Source organism: Natator depressus, chromosome 3 (assembly GCF_965152275.1).
Source record: "Natator depressus isolate rNatDep1 chromosome 3, rNatDep2.hap1, whole genome shotgun sequence".
NCBI lineage: Eukaryota > Metazoa > Chordata > Testudines > Cheloniidae > Natator > Natator depressus.
This window is the reverse complement of record NC_134236.1, coordinates 137,750,329-137,769,112: the sequence shown is the minus strand read 5'-3', so window position 1 is coordinate 137,769,112 and position 18,784 is coordinate 137,750,329. Positions and strand designations below refer to the sequence as shown.

General features: G+C 39.0%; 1 protein-coding gene across 1 annotated transcript in view; it reads right to left on the bottom strand.

The window, feature by feature from the left end:
- The window catches only part of FMN2 (formin 2), a 239,356-nt gene that overhangs the window by 55,607 nt on the left and 164,965 nt on the right, over positions 1-18,784 (bottom strand). The window contains exon 14 of the mRNA XM_074948897.1: positions 8,655-8,747. Coding sequence (XP_074804998.1) covers positions 8,655-8,747 — 93 coding nt within the window. The remainder of the gene's footprint in view (positions 1-8,654; positions 8,748-18,784) is intronic.

The window sequence follows — 18,784 nt, the reverse complement described above, 5'->3', positions numbered from 1 at the left end:
TTAAAATACAGCTCTTTTATGATTATGCCCCTGTTGTGGTTGCAATGAGGGCAGCTTTTAACCAAGCAAAACATTTGGCCAGGAAGGTGGACTTGACGTTTTTTATTAAATGCCCAGCAACATTTGATAATATGAATGGTGAGAAGAAAGGATCATTCAGTTCATGTCAGGAGGAGGAAAAAATACCTCAACAGTCTGCAAACTCCTCCCTTGCAAGAGAAGATATTTTTGGAATGATTCAATCATATGGAATTTATGTATTGCTCTCGGAGATCTGATATGGCTGCTCTGAACAAGTTAATGAGCTCTATTTGATAATGATACGTTAGTTCCTTTTCTTTTCTCTCTCTCTTTCATTGGGGTTAAAAGATTAAAGCATTATCATCAATGTACTTCCACATGCCTTAACTCATAGGAAAGGTAAAGTAAAATCTATCATTTGGTTAGTACTTTTATATATAATAAACAAATAATTGCTTTATTAGATTGTGCTTCCTTATGGACTAATGTATGAAGGTTTTATTGGTAATAGGTGATTATTAATACATTTGGGATCCTCTCAAGAGATGGAATTAATTGGAGTAAATCAGAACTCTTGGGCATTAATAAATATGCCCACAAAGGCCTTTCCTCAAATTGGGACTTTCAGTGGTAATACTCTTGTATGAAACATGTTGGAATACTGATCCCCCAAAATATTCAGGAGATCTCTAAGATAAATACTGAACCTATTATTGCCCAAGTGCTTTCACCATCTCATCTGCCCACTGCCCACTAACCCATTCACTGCCACTAGTTTTAACATCCTAAGTCTCGGAGAGCTCTGTTCTGCTAGGTACTGTACAAGCATGTAGTAAAAGACACTTACTAAGACAAAGCATACATTCTTAGGTATAGAGATGGTACTGTAAGTAGTTTACATTGGTTTTAATTCCTCTTTCCAAGACCTGCATGGAAGGACTGATAACTTAAAGATACCTGACTCTTTTCTGTAGGCGGGTGATGGATGGACATACACACACTTTTTTTTTTTTTTTTTTTTTTTTACAATTTTAAAGATTTCTGAAATTGCTTTCCATTAATATATGCAAGAAAAACAGAATCGCTGATGGTGCAGAGTGGCATAAAAAGGGTTTATTGGCACACCTTTTGATGACTTGTATAAACTCTCTTGTCCCTTATTTTTTGTCACTGATGAGTATGGGGCTTTTTCAAACACATGTCCATAAAACCTTCTTTTACCTGACCACACCATGCAGAGATACCCACACAGTAGGCATAGATTACATTTATGCCACTAAGGATGCGTGAGTGAGTTCCTGTGCAGTGGCTGCAGAGAACTGAATACATTGCAATACATTGGCTTTCTTGTGGGTTCTGAAACAAGGCAAATTCATTTAAGCAGTCTTAGTGATCCACATGAAATTGAATGTGCAACAAGAGGACTATATAGTAATGCAAACCAACTGAGGTGTAGACATCTGAGGTAAAAGACAAGTTGATGCAATACAGATGCATTTGTTAGCATTACCACATCTAAATGTTTGAGATATATATATAAAAAAAGATGACTTTCATCATTTAAAGCAGACAGAACACTAATAGAAAACTGTAAAACAATTAATAAAAAGAAAAAAGAAAAGGAGTACTTGTGGCACCTTAGAGACTAACCAGTTTATTTGAGCATGAGCTTTCGTGAGCTACAGCTCACTTCATCGGATGCATAGCATATTGTGGAAACTGCAGAAGACATTATATACACACAGAGACCATGAAACAAAACTTCCTCCCACCCCACTGTCCTGCTCGTAACAGCTTATCTAAAGTGATCATCAAGGAGGGCCATTTCCAGCACAAATCCAGGTTTTCTCACCCTTCCCCCCCCCCCCAGACACACATACAAACTCACTGGGGGGGGGAAGGGTGAGAAAACCTGGATTTGTGCTGGAAATGGCCCTCCTTGATGATCACTTTAGATAAGCTGTTACGAGCAGGACAGTGGGGTGGGAGGAAGTTTTGTTTCATGGTCTCTGTGTGTATATAATGTCTTCTGCAGTTTCCACAATATGCTATGCATCCGATGAAGTGAGCTGTAGCTCACGAAAGCTCATGCTCAAATAAACTGGTTAGTCTCTAAGGTGCCACAAGTACTCCTTTTCTTTTTTCTTTTTACGAATACAGACTAACACGGCTGTTACTCTGAAAACAATTAATGAAATTCACGTTATTTTCCCCCAGTGTTAAGCATTCTGTTTTCTTATGTACTTATTCTGTGTTGCCTGTTCTTCGCATTCCTCTCCAGTGAAATTTTCAAAAATGGGAAGTTTTGGGGGGGAGGGGTTAGGTTTAATTTTTTTCTTTCAATAAAGAGCATATTGGGAACAGTCCTATCTCAGTAGCTTTGCTTATACTAACAGCTCCCTAACTCTGCCCATTTAGCCTTGCTTTGCTTCTCCACTTTGGGACGTACCCAGGAAAAAAACTAAAGACTTCACTGTTGCATATATGAAGTATATGGTACACTGATACAACCTACATATCCTTTCTGTCCTTTGCGTAGTATAGCAGAATTTCAGGCCGACTTTGCAAGGGACTATAGATTACTGTGGTTCTGAGGAAAAAAGATGATCTTGTCTACAGAATGTGAGGTCTCTGACTACTACAGGAACAGTGAATGGAGTAGAGAGGGGTGTCCCTCCCAGAGCGGAGTGATGGGGAACTAATCTTTTAAGTGGGTGACTTGTGGAGGGAATGTGAGTGAAATGCCATAGTCTCCTCTGGTCCTCACCACTTGAGGAAAATCTTTTTTTCAGTATCTGATTATTAGGTAGGATCACAATTTATAGGCCAGAACAGAGTTGCATTTTGGATAGTTGAGATCCGTAGCCCAGAATTCAAAGTTACATGAAAGACTGAGGAGGGCGATAGGAAGGCAGAGATGAGGTTAATGTTGGAAACTTACGTCATTACTATTACCACCTTTCAGAACATTTTCAGCATTATAATTTATTTTCATTTTTTAAAATATCTTATAATGTTTAAAGAATGGTGTTTAAAATTAATAGATATTCATAGCCATATACTCATACAACCCCTTTGCTACCTTAATGAAGTTTTTGGCCTGGGAATTTTTTTTAAAGAACAAAACAGTTTTATTTCTATATATTCTTAACATTATTTTATGCCCTCTTTTCTTGAAAGGATTAGTTTAGAACATTTTGGAAAATAACAAAGAATCGTATTACCCTATACATTAAAAAGATACATTTAAAGAACATTAAGTTGCAAGTCAAGCACACAGAAGGTAAGAAATACCAGAATTAAAGTAGCATGGGTATGTGTCTTATGATACGGTCTCTCTGAACATTATGTAGGAAGTCTGTGGCAGAGTCAGGAGCAGAGCCCAGATCTCTTGGGATCCAGTCCACCGCCTTAACCACAAAGAAACATTCTTGTCTTTCTTACAAACCTCTGCCTTATTCACTATCCATCATTTGCACTGAAAGAAGCAGGGGTCTTGCAGAACAGACAGCATGTGATCATGTAATTAAGGACTTTATCATAGTTCATATACACAGGGGAGGGCAAGTTAAGATTTCATGAAAAACCTTCATTCTGACACTTCCTAACCTGAAGGGGTGACTTTGCAAACTTTACATCCTTTAAAAATAGTTTTGGTATGCAATTTCCTAGATTAAAAAAATACATAAATCCCCAAATCAACAGAGCAAATTTTATCATGTGAAACCATACTGGCCCACCAGCAGGATTTAAACCCAAAGCCTTTAGATCCACAGCACTGATGTGTACTGCTTGACCTGTAAGAGTAATTGACAGTAGTAGCAGGCTATTATCTTCTAAGTACACCAGCCATGAGAGAGGTAAATGTGACACACTTTGCTAATGGCTTACACAACTGTTTTCTAGATAGCACTGGAACATGGGGAATCAGGATTCCTGATTTCTATTCCTGGCACTGGAAGGAAGTGGTTATAGATAGGATAGCCAACTATATAAATTTGGCATATTTTATCATTCAAGGCAATGAGACTGTGGATTGAGTCCGCAACATTAGAGACAGTGTGATCTTGCCAGTTGTACCTGAAATGACCTTGTGTAACCACTCTGTAAAATCAGTGGTATGATACTCACCTGCCTTCTAAGGTAGGAATATGGGGCCTTCCTCAAGAATAAATGCAGTGATGGGCACAGAATTTTGCATGTCGGTACATGGGGGAGCTGAGATTAGAATGTACGGTCTCTTTCTGGGTCCCAATGCAGCACTACTTAATAAAGTGACAGTTTCTACTGCTACATCCTTCATGGAGTCTGCGGGGCCAGGAAGCATGCTCAGTGCAGATGGAATGTTCAGCAACTGTACCAGCAAGCCTCTAAAGGCCTCCCTTGACTGCAAAGTTAACTCGAATTACAACTTGAACGCTGCACCTAGCTCAAGTTCTGTCCACTAGCAAAAATCCTTAATTCAAGTTGGCTGGGCCATTAGGGGGCATAACTCATCAGCTGCTAACATGACCACTCTGCAGTGTGGATGTAGGGTAGCTCCATTAGTACTACGTTGTCTTTCCACAATTCCACCCGTGTGCCCAGATAAACTCTCCCACTGGGAAAGAATTCATAGAGCTTACTTCAGTGCGAAGAACCATCAGATATGCCCACAGAAGCCTTTGTGTCACACGAGTGAGTGCAATGCCAGTATGAAAACAGCAGCTTGACTGTTGTTCGGCAGTGTGGCTGCTCGCTCTCTCAAATTAGGCTAACTTGAAAGAAGTAGCTCACATATAGAAAACCTGAGTTAATGTTGCCATGTAAACATACCATAAAAGTCTTTACCAAGCATGTGCAAATTGCAATTTTCAGACACTTACAATTTGGCTAAATCTGGATACATTTTAATGGGGACAGCAAAAGGTACCTGTCTAATACCAGGATCATCCGCCCGCCAAATTTCATATTCCTGTTCCAAATCTTACAGGTGCTAGAGCTCTTCAAAGAAACCTTCAAAAAAATGTAACTTTTGGAAAATGACTAACATCATTTTTTATTGTATACATTATACTAATTATTCCTTAATCTTCTCCTTGGAAGCAGCTAATTTGCTTTTACTGAAACCTTTTTTGGGGCGGGGGGGGGGGCCTCTGGCAGAGACAATTTCAGCACAAATGGTTCAAATTTAGCAAAGCAATATGCAACTTAAAACAGATGTCTCACAGGGTGGCTGATTCTTTAGGTGGAGCTAGACCTAGCCCCACCTGTGAATAATCAGCTGCCTCAGCAGATACTTTGAGGCCAGGGATTGGGTTATAGCCTGAAGATCAACTGGTCCTTAGCTTAGCTGAAGAGGGAGCTGTGAAGAGTAATATCCTGCAGGAGATGCTTGGGAGGGGAAAGAACCCAGTTATGAGTCTGAGGCAAATGGCCTGCAGAGTGTAATTCTACAGGAAGTAGGTCAGGAAGGAAAGAGGAGCCTTGTAGGCTCATCTTGACTCCTCATCAGGTAGTCTATGGAGCATAATCCTGCAGGGACTAGACAGGCTCTTGCAGAAAATTCCAGATTAGAGGGGACAGGACACGACATGTTGAACTTGTATTAAATAATGTTATTTTGAAGAAATAAAACTAAAGCCGCACAGAAAAGGAATTGGAATCCTGTGGCTGGAGAGGGTTCTTTGGTGCATGGGCTGGTGAGTTAACCATATAGTTTGCAAGGTGATTATAACAAAAGTATTAGGAAACCGTAACCAAGTGCATCGTTTCCAGGTCCACTGATAACATATTAGCTGACATGCATAGGGATTGAGTCTTCCTCCTAAGGTAGGTGTAATGATCCATTTAAAAAGTAAGTCTGACAGGATTCTGAGCCCCAATCTTTTCTGCTTTTACTTTGCAAGTTTACTCACTATTTTTTTCTTTTTTACATATAAAATTCAACCTGACCAGTTGCAATATTTTAATTAAAAATTAAACTAATACAACTGTGCTAAACCTGTAGCTGCTCCTATACAGTTCTTCTCTAGCTCCTTGCGAGAGATGTTTAACCACACATGCTTGTAGATCGTTTCTCACTTCAACTTTCTGCCTGGCCAATGCTAGCAATATGTATCAATGGAATATTCTGTAAATGTCTAAAGTTACTCTGAACTGGTGAATCTCATTATACAGAAAAGTTACCTGCTCTGAAAAGCATCACAAAAACATTCCAAGTTATTTAACCCTGTGAAAAATTATGAATTTAACTGTAAGTTTAAAACTTTTTTTTGCTTTGGAGAAACTGAACTTTAAATATAAAAGAACTTAAACTTTATTTTACTTTGCCCAGAACACACATTATATAAACACATAAATCCCCCAAAGGTGCCAAAAGTTGTCCCTCTGTTTTTCTAAATGATCTTGTGTGTGCAGTCTAGCTGAAAAGACTCATCGATTATGCCTACATAAACAACAAAAGCCCTTAGAAAAAATATCTAGATCAAAAGCCTGTCAAACACTGAACAGGAAAGAGAAATCCTGTTTTAAACATGGCCTCTTTCAAGTCTGAATTCAATCCCACCAAGTAAAAACAAAGTTCTATAATGGAAGATATTTTAAAATTACTTTATTTTTTGAACTTAACTAAAGGATTCTTTTCTCCTATATGTTAAGCTCTATTTTTCATATAGTAATATCATTAGAGACTTCTGAAAAGTAGCCTTTGCGAGGTTTAAAGAATTGTAGACTAGTTTATTTAGAACACATCTAAATAACCCCTACTTGTAATAATTTATATTAGAACATGCAAATAATATTTTTAACTTTGCTGATGTTCTGAGGTTATGGGGTTTCTTCTCCCATCAATGATCACACAAAACTCCCACTAATGCCAAAAAGGAGTAACAGCTGTACATTCTGATAGGAGACTAGACCTCTAGGATCAGATTTATCAGTATCTTCTTTTCTCTCTGTCTCAAAATGAATACAAGATCAGGGAGGGGGATGACTTTGAGAAAAAAAATATCTGGTAAACCTATAACAAACAAAATAGAATATTACTTCTCCTCCACATAATCATTCTGTGGAATTCACTGCTGCAGGAAAACAGTCTCAAAAACTGTGGAGAAATTTAAATAGGGAGCCAGGCAACTTTTATGACCATTAATAATGTTTTCATTGTTCTTTCCTAAAGGGATGAAGAAACATCATTGGAGTTTCTTCTGATTTACACTAGTATAGGTGAAATAAACCTCATGTTCAAGTCATTGTTTTAGTTTTAAGAGGAATGCATAACACAGTTATTAGACCTTAAGTTGTAGCTCCTAACACATCATCTGACAGAAAGAATCTCTACTTCCTATTGACAAATCACCTTTAATTTGTTGTTCCTTCTTCCTCATGCATAAACTTATTTGCATATACATTAAGATAGATGCCAAAAAACAATTACCATTGTGGCATAAAAGTATAAAATGTAGGCCTCTGATTCCAAAGCAGATCTTACCAATTCTTTCAGGACACAGCTTAGGACCTGTTTGGCAAGGATTTGGGAACTGACCTTTCATGATCTGTTGATTTGTATTTGATTGGTCACGTGGTGTTTTGGCTATGGGCAACAATCTAAATAAATCTGTTCAATGACATGTGAAGTCACAGGAACTGGTGCACCCATGCTGAACATCACCATAAGACTACCTTGAAAATGCTATTTACCTTTGATGATCCAGTTAGGAAGCAAAAATGTGCATTTAATACCTGCCTAGCTCACTGGAAATAAATAATGGGCATTGAACACTAATACAATCCATCAGTGATAATTTCCATTTGTGACGATTAGTTAACACAATTCTAGACTTCAGCACTATTGACCTCTAAAAGGGATAAGCAGAAGAAACTTTCACTTCTCACACAATTGTTTATCCAATCATGAAAAAAAGCAATATTTTTGTTTTCTATTATGTGGTATGGTTACAGAAAGCTGGAGTGGGGACAGGAGCAGCCAAATAAGTAGACTGTACTGGCCAGAAAAACACCGTGGCCAAGTCAGCAGAGAACATTCCGACTCAGAACATTCCCTCATTGGCAGTGCTGCTCTCCTCACCAACTGCAGAATCCTGATGGTGGGGCATGGAAACAGCACCACCCATCCCCTGTTATGGTGCTTCCCTCCTAGTGTTCAGACGAGATCAGCCTAGATAGATTTAAATTTATCCCTCCCGTAGCATTTTCCACAAGCCTGTCCATTTGAATTTGCCTTTTGTGTTTGCTTAAGAAATTAGTCTCACTTTTTGTAATCTGAAGAGCTGAAATGAGACCTCTGCTCTGCAGACACCGTATTTTTGGCACAACAGTCACTGCTTTGGAGATGAGTCCAGCTTTAAAATATTTTCAAGAAACAAACATTTTACTAGAGTTGCGAACTCATGATGAGTTCACACTCTTGAGCCAATAGCATCTGTCTTTGCTGCCACTCAAGAGGGTGACTCACTGACAGTACAGCAGTCATCCCACAAATCTTTTAGAACTGCATGGCATCTGATTAAACTAACCCACATCTTTCTATGATGCCAAAATAAACTGTCTCTTTACTCCCAATGTATAAACATTGTTTCTATAACTTTCCTTTGAAATGTCTTGAAAAGGTTAAATGACGTTTCATTATTTACCTTGATTAATGAATTGCTCCATGCTGTCTTTGAAAGGCTGGATGTGCTCTTCTAGTGATACCTGATAAACTTTCCCCGCTTCTGTCTCGCATGCTGAAATTGAAATAACAGATTACTTTCGGGTGACAAATCATGGCATAGATGTGAATACTATAGTAAAAATACATTAGCTTATGTAAATTTATAGCCAGCAAAACTTGTTAGCATATGATCCTTAGAAAAATACTGCTTCAAATGCAAATGCTACAATAAAATCTTCCTGGAGAGCAATTTTGTTCCTGATCAAATGTTTCTCTGATAAATGAACAACTGGTGCCCAAAGTAAGTGGTGGGCTTATAGGTGTCAGAGGCCATCCTTCCTGCTACCCTCTGACTCCCAGTGATCTGCTACCCAGGGAATGACCAGATTTTTGTGGGGAAACATTTGGAACACTTATTGTTTGAACAGCAAACGATAACGAGGAAGGGGTGTTGTATTTACCTCTTTGTAAATGTACTGTTACATATACTGTATTTTATACCATGCTCCAGCAGGGTGAGCTCCGTATCTTATTTATTAAATTATATTTCCCTGGATCAAAATCCTACCCTTATTTCTTGCACTTCTCTTTCTGTTTTTATGTTCAGCTCCCCTCCTCCTAACTCCATTTTAAGGTCCCATTTTTCTCTCTTTTTTAAATTTCCCTTTCTCTTGGTCTTCTCTTTCCTTGTCTTACTTCTTTCTACACATCCTTTCCTCCCCCTGTAATTCTTCCCCACCTCTAGCCTCGTACGGTCTCCTCCTATTTCCAAAATATATTTTCCTTCCTTCAGCTTCCTGAGTCTACCCGTCAGTGGCTGCAAGCTGCAGTACACAAAGCACTTGTTCTACCATGGGCTTGGGGGACAAGTATGTAATTAGCTCCTCAAAGGCTTGAAAGGACCTTTGCTCTTCTCCCTTACATCTTATGCAAGTCAGGAAGTCAACAAAGGACCAAGAAGCTTCGGTCTAAAAATATTTCCAGGTAGAAGCCAGGGATATGACCTTAACTGCACAGGCATGGCAAAATATCTATATAAGTGGAAAAAAGAAAAGGAGTACTTGTGGCACCTTAGAGACTAACAAATTAATTTGAACATAAGCTTTTGTAAAGCTACAGCTCAATTCATCAGATGCATGCAGTGGAAAATACAGTAGGGAGATTTTATATACACAGAGAACATGAAACAATGGGTGTTACCATACACACTGTAACGAGAGTGATCAGGTAAGGTGAGCTATTACCAGCAGGAGAGGAAGGAAAAAACAGAACAAAACACCTTTTGTAGTGACAATCAAGGTGGGCCATTTCCAGCAGTTGACAAGAACATGTGAGGAACAGTAGGGGGAAAAATAAACAAGGGGAAATAGTTTTACTTTGTGTAATGACACATCCACTCCCAGTCTTTATTCAAGCTTAATTTAATGGTGTCCAGTTTGCAAATTAATTCCAGTTCAGCAGTCTCTTGTTGGAATCTGTTTTTGAAGTAAATACTCACCAGCAACCACACACCACACAACAAAAACACTAACCCTAACCCTATCCTTGCAACAAAGCCTGTTGCCAACTGTGTCCACATATCTATTCAGGGGACACCATCATAGGGCCTAATCACATCAGCCACACTATCAGGGACTCGTTCACCTACACATCTACCAATGTGATATATGCCATCATGTGCCAGCAATGCCCCTCTGCCATGTACATTGGGCAAACTGGACAGTCTCTACGTAAAAGAATAAATGGACACAAATCAGATGTCAAGAAATATAACATTCAAAAACCAGTTGGAGAACACTTCAGCCTCTCTGGTCACTTGATTACAGACCTAAAAGTGGCAATATTATAACAAAAAAAATTTAAAAACAGACTTCAATGAGAGACTGAATTGGAATTAATTTGCAAACTGGACACCATTAACTTAGGCTTGAATAGAGACTGGGAGTGGATGTGTCATTGCACAAAGTAAAACTATTTCCCCATGTTTATTTCCCCCCCTACAGTGTTCCTCACACGTTCTTGTCAACTGCTGGAAATGGCCCACCTCGATTATCACTACAAAAGGGTGTTTTCTCTTTCTCTCTCTCTCTCTCTCCTCTGCAGGTAATAGCTCACCTTACCTGATCACTCTCGTTACAGTGTGTATGGTAACACCCATTGTTTCATGTTCTCTGTGTATATAAAGTCCCCCTACTGTATTTTCCATCCAATGCATCCAATGAAGTGAGCTGTAGCTCACGAAAGCTTATGCTCAAATAAATTGGTTAGTCTCTAAGGCGCCACACGTACTCCTTTTCTTTTTGCGGATACAGACTAACACGGCTGCTACTCTGAAACCTGTCATTATATAAGTGGAGGCATCTCTATAAATCCTTACAGTTACCAGGCACCCTACAGCAAAGGTATCACCTAACATAGACACTTCTAATAAAGGTGAAAAAATACAGTATTAGGAAGACAGAAAGATCTAACTATTTACATGAGAAAGACAGAAAAGTTCTAATAGATTTAAGAATGCAGGGTGAGACAAGAACTCAGGAACCCAGAACTCAGGCCATATTTCCCAACTTTGATGAACATGGCGTGAGTCTGGGATATCAAAAACATATGATCTTGTTTGAAAACAGGGTTTTCAGCCCCAAACCAGGTACAACTAAGTGAACTTAGTTCAGTTTTGCATTAACATTTTAGGTTTATTTGAAATTGAACTAAAGCAAAATTCAAGGTGTAAAATTCCATGCAAACTGGGGAAAACAGAACTATAATTACTGAGCAATGCACAGCAGAAGGCTTAATGTGCATGCTGCTACTACAATAGTAGGACTTGCTTGGAGTGGCTTGCCTTGTTCAACAGCAACCATTCTAGATGATTAAAGAGCAACAAAGAAAGGGAGTGAGAGAGACAAGGTGCTTAAGTTAATATGTTTTATTAGATCAACTTCTGTAGGTGAAAGACACAAGCTTTCAAGCCACCCAGACATCTGCTTCAGGTCTGGGAAAGGTAATCAGAATTACAATCTAAATACAAAGTGGAATAAGGAGTTAAAACACATATTGCAAGAGAGCATTCAAGATGAACCAGGCAATTAACACCTCTGCAGTCTTAGGACAAAAGAGAGTTAGTGGGTTACAGATTGTTATGAGGCAGCATAAAACCAGTGACTCCACTGCGTCCACGATTCTTAGTGTTTAGTAAAGTTAGTATTTAAACTTCCAGGCTTGCCCTTTGAAGGTGTTGTGCAGGTTTCCTTTGGGGACATGGACTGAAAAGTTAGATAGGGAGTGACCATTTTGTGAAAAGTGTTCACCTACAGGTGAGAGGATGTTGTTGTCTTTTATAATTTTTCTGTGTGAGTTCATTTGAGAACTTGGTGATTGTCTGGTTTTACGCACATAGATGTTACATTGGATGAGGTACACCACATATTATGATTGGCATGCGTAGGAACATGGATCTTGAAAGGTGTGTTGTGGGGAGCGTTGATCATCATGGCAGTGGAGATATGTCTACAGGTTTTGCATCTGTTGTTCGGGCAGTGTCTGGTATTGCTTTGATTTGGAGTGTCCTCTGGGCAGCTTGCTTTTGATTGAGGGGTTATTTATATGCCAGAAGAGGGGGCTCGGAAATATATCTTTCAGGATATGATCCCCATCAAGTTGTTACTAGAGATGTGTGGTAGGTGGGTTGTTTTTTTTTCCCCTGAATTGAAGCAGGTTCTCTCAGCATACTTGGGTGGCCTGTTCCATGATGCAATCTACTTCTCTGGTCCTCTAAACTAGTGCCCTTGTTTGGTGAAGGCAGTTTTAAGTGTGTTAAGGTGTGTATCCCAGACTTTCTCCTCAGGGCATATTCTGTGGTAGCTTAGCACTTTGCAGTAGATAACTGATTTCTTGGTGCATCTCGGGTGGTTCCTAGATCTGTGGAGATAAAATGTTGTGATCTGTGGGTTTCTTATATATAGCTGTCTGCAGGGTTCCATTGTTGAAGCTGATTGTGGTGTCCAGGAAGCTGATGCTAGTGTGGGGGTGTTCTAGAAAGAGTATGATGGATAGGTGGTAGTTGCTGAAGTTGTGGAAATGTATCATGGAATTTAGGTCATCCGTCCAGAGGATGAAAATATCAGATGTATCTCAGGTATATCATTGGTTTTGTGGTACAGTTTCCCAGAAATTCTTCCTCGAGGTGGCCCATGAAGAAATAGGCATATTGGGGAGCCATCCTAGTACCATGGGCAGTTCCCATGGTTTGGACAAAGTGTTTGTTGTTGAGCATAAAATTGCTTTGGGTGAGGATGAAATGGATGAATTTTGGCAATGTGTTTGTGTATAAGGGAGTGTTTGCCACTAGAATGATGACAGATAGAACTTGGGAATGGACAAGGTCAAATCTTAAAGTAGTCTGGCTCTCATGGTGGGGCCACATTATGCATGTATTCAAACAAAATGCGCTCTCTTTAATGTGACACCCTGAGGATTCTGTCTGTACTACTTCTGAATTGTGGATAAGTCTATGAAATTTTATCATGAAATTATTGTGTCATGGAAAGCCTATGTGTATGTGGATCCACCCTTAATTAGCAGGGTGGCATCATGTCTCTACAGGCCAGAGACAATGGTAAGTGATCAGCACTCAACAACAGTATATTTGAAGTAGAACACCTTGGGACAATAGGTTTTGCTCTAGTTGGGAGAAGACACTTCTACCTTGTGTGTGCACGGAGGAGAGTTTGAAAGTAACGCAAAATTTCCAAAAAGACAGAAAAAAAGGTGACCCCAGGCAAGAGTCTATAAAGGGATTCACATGGGGGAGAGAGCCATTTTGCAGCTGATTAATATGAGGCAGGCTGCTGCAGCGGCACAGTAGAAAAGGGGATGGAGGACCCTGCCATGGAACACAGATGATTCCCCAAAAACTCCCAAGGGAAGGGTAAGCTGGTGAGGGACATCACATTTAGGATTTTGTAGAGCTTTTTGTGATCGGAACTCTCTTGTGCTTTACATTGGATTACATATAAAAAAGAGCATAAAGTTGAAAGATTATACAAAATGTGTGCGTGTTTGTGCTTCACAAGTACCACACGCTCCTGGGAGAGTTAAACTGTAAACGAGAAGCTTCACACCTGTAGAGTGGAGTTCTGGGAGATGAGCATTTCAAGTCCTGGGGAATGTGAAGGGTCAGTGCTGCACCTAGGGCATCTAGGAGGCTGGACAACAGGTTCCAACACTTGGAGGGTGGTGCCAGTTAGAAAGTCTGTGCTCCGAGATTGTTCCATGGGGCCCTTAGATTGGGACAGTAGCTGGACTCCGTTCAGCTCCAGAAGCTCAACACACCCCAGGGCATCCAGAACACAGAGGCTTAGATTCCCTTCACAGCAGTCCTAGTGGGGGGCAGGAAAGGATGATCACTAGGATCTGTGAAAAATGGGTTCAAACAAACTGCCCTAGCTTTAAAATGTCATGAACCAATAGAAAGACAAGGTCGGTGATGTAAGATCTTTTATTGGACCAACTACTATTGGTGAGAGAGAGAGAAGTTTCGAGCTCCACAGGGCACTTCTTCAGCTCTGTTTAGCTCAAAAGCTTGTCTCTCACCAGTAGAAGTTGAGCCAATAAAAGATCTTACCTCACCCACATCATGTCTCTCTAGTACCCTGGGACCAACACTGCAATGAACCAACAGAACTCAACTCTTGGGCAGTGCCAGACTTGACACTTCTTTCAGACCACTTGTAGCTCTAAGTTCTATAAAAGGGGGAGAAAATCCTCTTTGGTGGTCAAAAACTACCACATCTTTTAATGCAAAAGTACTGCTTCTGCCTAAAATCAAATCTGCATAAAAACCCCAAACATATAATGTTACAAAAATATTACAATTCACCCTAAATAGTACCTTTAAATTAAACAGGATTATTTGTGTTACCTTATCTACAACAGAGCAGTTGTGCTATTGTTTCTAAAAGGCACTTCTGTGATAAAGAGATTTACTACCATACTCTGCTTATCCAATATGAAATGAATATTTAAACTGTCATCACTCTAAACCCCTAGAGAATAGCAATCTGTTTTAGAGATCCAAAAGCTCATGTGTCAGAAACAATCACTGGAGGCCTAAACCACACTGCTGTCATACACAGTGCAAAAGAAAATGACTTTAGGAAAAATCCCTGGAGAGCTAGATAATGTAATTCAAATTTAACAAGGCTCTAAGTGGTAATCACACCCTGAATAACAATGGAATCCAGATGCCCAGCAACAAATTAAGATGTACCAAAGGTTTTTTCTTATTTTTCTTTTTAATTAATTGAACATGAAGCCCGAAAACACACTTTGTGGGCATTTCTTTTATCATTGTTTTCCACAACTGTAAAAAAATGCTAATGATCAAAAGTACACAGATAAATGGAAATCAAATCAAATTATTCAGTGGCGAGCCACACAAAAGGCATAAAGTTAGTGGGACATTGACAGCTGTAAATATTCTGATTCCTTTTTTTGTTTTAAAGTATAATTGAAGATAGAGGAGAAATGCGAACAGACTTAGTAAAAAACATCAGTAGCCCTATTCAATTAAAAAAAAAGTTAAACAGGCCTTCTTTGCTTGTGTAGCAACTTATTTGAAAACAAATGTTACATATCTGCACACTCCTGTAGGAAGGCTTATGAAACACGTACATGTGCTAAGTCAGTACAATACAAGAATGGAATTACTACTGGATGTGATGATTTTCTAGGGTTTGGAGAATCTGCTCATTTATTTAGTGAATAAGTGTTATATTAGGTCAATTCCATGCTTAGTGAAAGTGCTCCAGTGCAGCATTCTCTTCCTTTACTCCCACTTCTGCTGTGTCTTTGAGGCAAGAATGTAAACTTTGTACTACACAAAAAGAAAACAATTGTACTCCACATGAAGCCTTTTCAGAAATGGTCTCATACATTTAATAGGAGACTGTTCACCAAAAAGCTTCTCAAAATGCTTCACAAACTAATATATGTAGCCACCTCTGGAGTGAAATATGGGAGGTGTTCAATTACACTGTCGAACACCATACAAAGACTTTAGGACAGGAAGTGCAGATGAGTACCTTATCTAATTTAGATAAAAGAAAACTGAAGAGGGATCTTTTAGGTGGGTAAACTGAAAACTACAAAACACAATTAGTCAAAAAGGAGTTTGATCCCAAACACTCAAACAGTATTATGGGGCAAAGGAGATTTTCCAAAGGGAGCCAATCCAGAAATATCGGATGACCATCTGAAAGATCTTGCACTCTGCCACAAATTGCTATAACAGCCTAGGTAACATCACATGAGTTCAGTGTCTCTTCTCAGGCTACGGATTACTCATCATTCTTGACATTTTGACATAGTCAAACTTTTTATTCTTTTAAGTCATCAGCTACAATTCAGGATGACCTCCTGATATCTCAGTCAATTTAAGAGAAGATAAGTGTGGCTCCTCTGAGGATAAGTGCCCCCCAGGGATCGTAGGCTATACCCATGCCTACAGCCTATAGCAGTTCCCCTTCAGAGTCTTTAAGGAAATGCGCAGATACACTACCTTTCATATTTTCTTTGCTTTGGAAAAGAAAAACAGATGTAATATTGTCAGAATGAAATGCTTAATCTTTCTTTCTTCACAGAACTATTTAGTCCTGAAACATCTCCCATGACATGTGAATCTTAAAAACAAAAGAAAACCTCTGTTTCTACAATCTGTTGTTTTATGTGAAAGGACTAAAGTTTGACGTTAGTGATCCTAAAAAGATTCAGAGTTCAGGTTTGATTCAGCTAAGCAGTTTGGTTGGGAAAACTGGACTGCAAACCTCAAGAATTAATAAGATTTGGGGAATTCCCACAGTGGATAAACTTCATGAACAAACACTTTCACTATCCTTGTACCTCCTGTTTCAATCCAGACTAGAAAATGATAAAGAAAATACTCTGAGGGCTTGATCCTATAGAGTCTCTGTGTAGCATGCATCTAAATACAAGGAAGAACTGAGTGGCAGGAAAGGGAGTTCCTGAGATCCTAATTCTGCATCAGACTGCTGCTATACTACTCCCAAGTAACTCCTTCCTAGTGTCAGACATAGAACCTAAGAGAAAAAAAAATGCGAAACTAAGGAAGGAACTTAAATGAAGAAGCACCTGGCATTAAGAGAATTGTGCTGAAGTCTATGTCCACATGCCTGATATCCACCCACAACCTTTTTGTGTTGTTTTTGTTTTTTTAAATCTGTGGTCTAGTGACTAAGGGAGCAGGTGTACAGGGAGCTGAAGACTTACTACTATTCAGCAAGGTACACTAGTACTTTCCCTTGCAATGTATGTTACCACAAATGGCCTCCACTCACACTGATACTGGAACAGAACAACCCTATATAATGAGTCAGGTTTTGGATTATGGAGGCCTTCATCTAATAGCATCAGAACCACAAAAGAGGGAGCTTGGTTCAAATTCAGTTATCAAATGGGTGATGGTTGAGGCAAAAGTTCTCATTTTGGAAAAACATTCACCCCATTCCTGGCAAAAATTGCCAACCATGTGTAGATCCTTCAAAGACAATGGAAAAATACAGAAAAGGAAGAAAAACACATCTTACTTTGTCCAATTAGGTATGCAGGTGCTGAAAATTAAGGCCCCAAATGCAACATCACAGCCTTTAGAAACAGTGGGAGGCATGCTGATACTGCCATTAGTCAGGCAGTGGTATCATCACCTACCGGTCTAAAACGCGTCAGCGTCTAAAATTAACCAGTGATTCATTATTGTCTATAGAACAGGCGTACCATGTCTTTTAGGTTTGGTAGTCTTCAGTCCCCCAGATCAACAAACTACTTTTTAGGATCATAATCTCTCTAAACAGAACTGTTAGATGTACTCATAGATCATGTTCTACACGTTTCACTGGAGTCTAAAAACCTCTGTCCTGCTGAGCTGTTATTATTCCACAGCATGACTAAAGGAAGCAAAGACAATAGGAGCACAAACGATACAGACAGTACTCCTGCCTTTCCATATTTCACTGCCTGTATATGCTTTTCTTCTATGTCCTTTTCCTAAATTCTTAGTAGTGCAAGGGAAAGTGGGTGAAATTGTGTGGAATAAGTGACACAAGAATGCCAGCACAGTTTGTTACATACTTTGTAAAATCTATTTGATTTCACTTAACTTGATAATGTTTAAAGTTGGGCTGTCGATTAATCACAGTTAACTCACACAATTAACTCAAAAATTAATCGCAATTAATCACACTGTTAAACAATAGAATACCAATTAAAATTTATTAAATATTTTAGGATGTTCTTCTACATTTTCAAATATATGGATTTCAATTACAACAGACTACAATGTTTACAGTGCTCACTTTATATTATTTTTATTACAAGTATATGCACTGTAAAAATGATAAAAGAAATAATATTTTAAGTCACCCCATACACGTACCATAGTGCAATCTCTTTATCATGGAAGTGTAACTTACAAATGTAGATTTTTTTTTGTTACATAACTGCACTCAAAAACAAAACAATGTAAAACTTTAGAACCTACAAGTCCACTCAGTCCTACTTTTTGTTCAGCCAATCACTAAGACAAACATTTTTGTTTACATTTATGGGAGATACTGCTGCCCGCTTCTTATTTACAATGTCACCTGAAAGTGAGAACAGGCATTTGCATTGCACTTTTGTAGCCGGCACTGCAAGGTATTTACGTGCAAGATATGCTAAACATTTGTATGCCCCTTTATGCTCCGGCAACCATTCCAGAGGACATGCTTCCATTCTGATGATGCTCGTTAAAAAAATTATGCGTCAATTAAATTTGTGACTGTACTCCTTGGAGAGAGGACTGTATGTCTCCTGTTCCATTTTACCTGCATTCTGCCATACATTTCATGTTATAGCAGTCTCAGATGATGACCCAGCACATGTTCATTTTATGAACTCTTTCACAGCAGATTTGATAAAACACAAAGAAGGTACCAATGTGAGATTTCCAAAAAAAAATAGCTACAGCACTCGACCCAAGGTTTAAGAATCTGAAGTGCCGTCCAAAATTTGAGAGGGACGAGGTGTGGAGCATGCTTTCAGAAGTCTTAAAAGAAC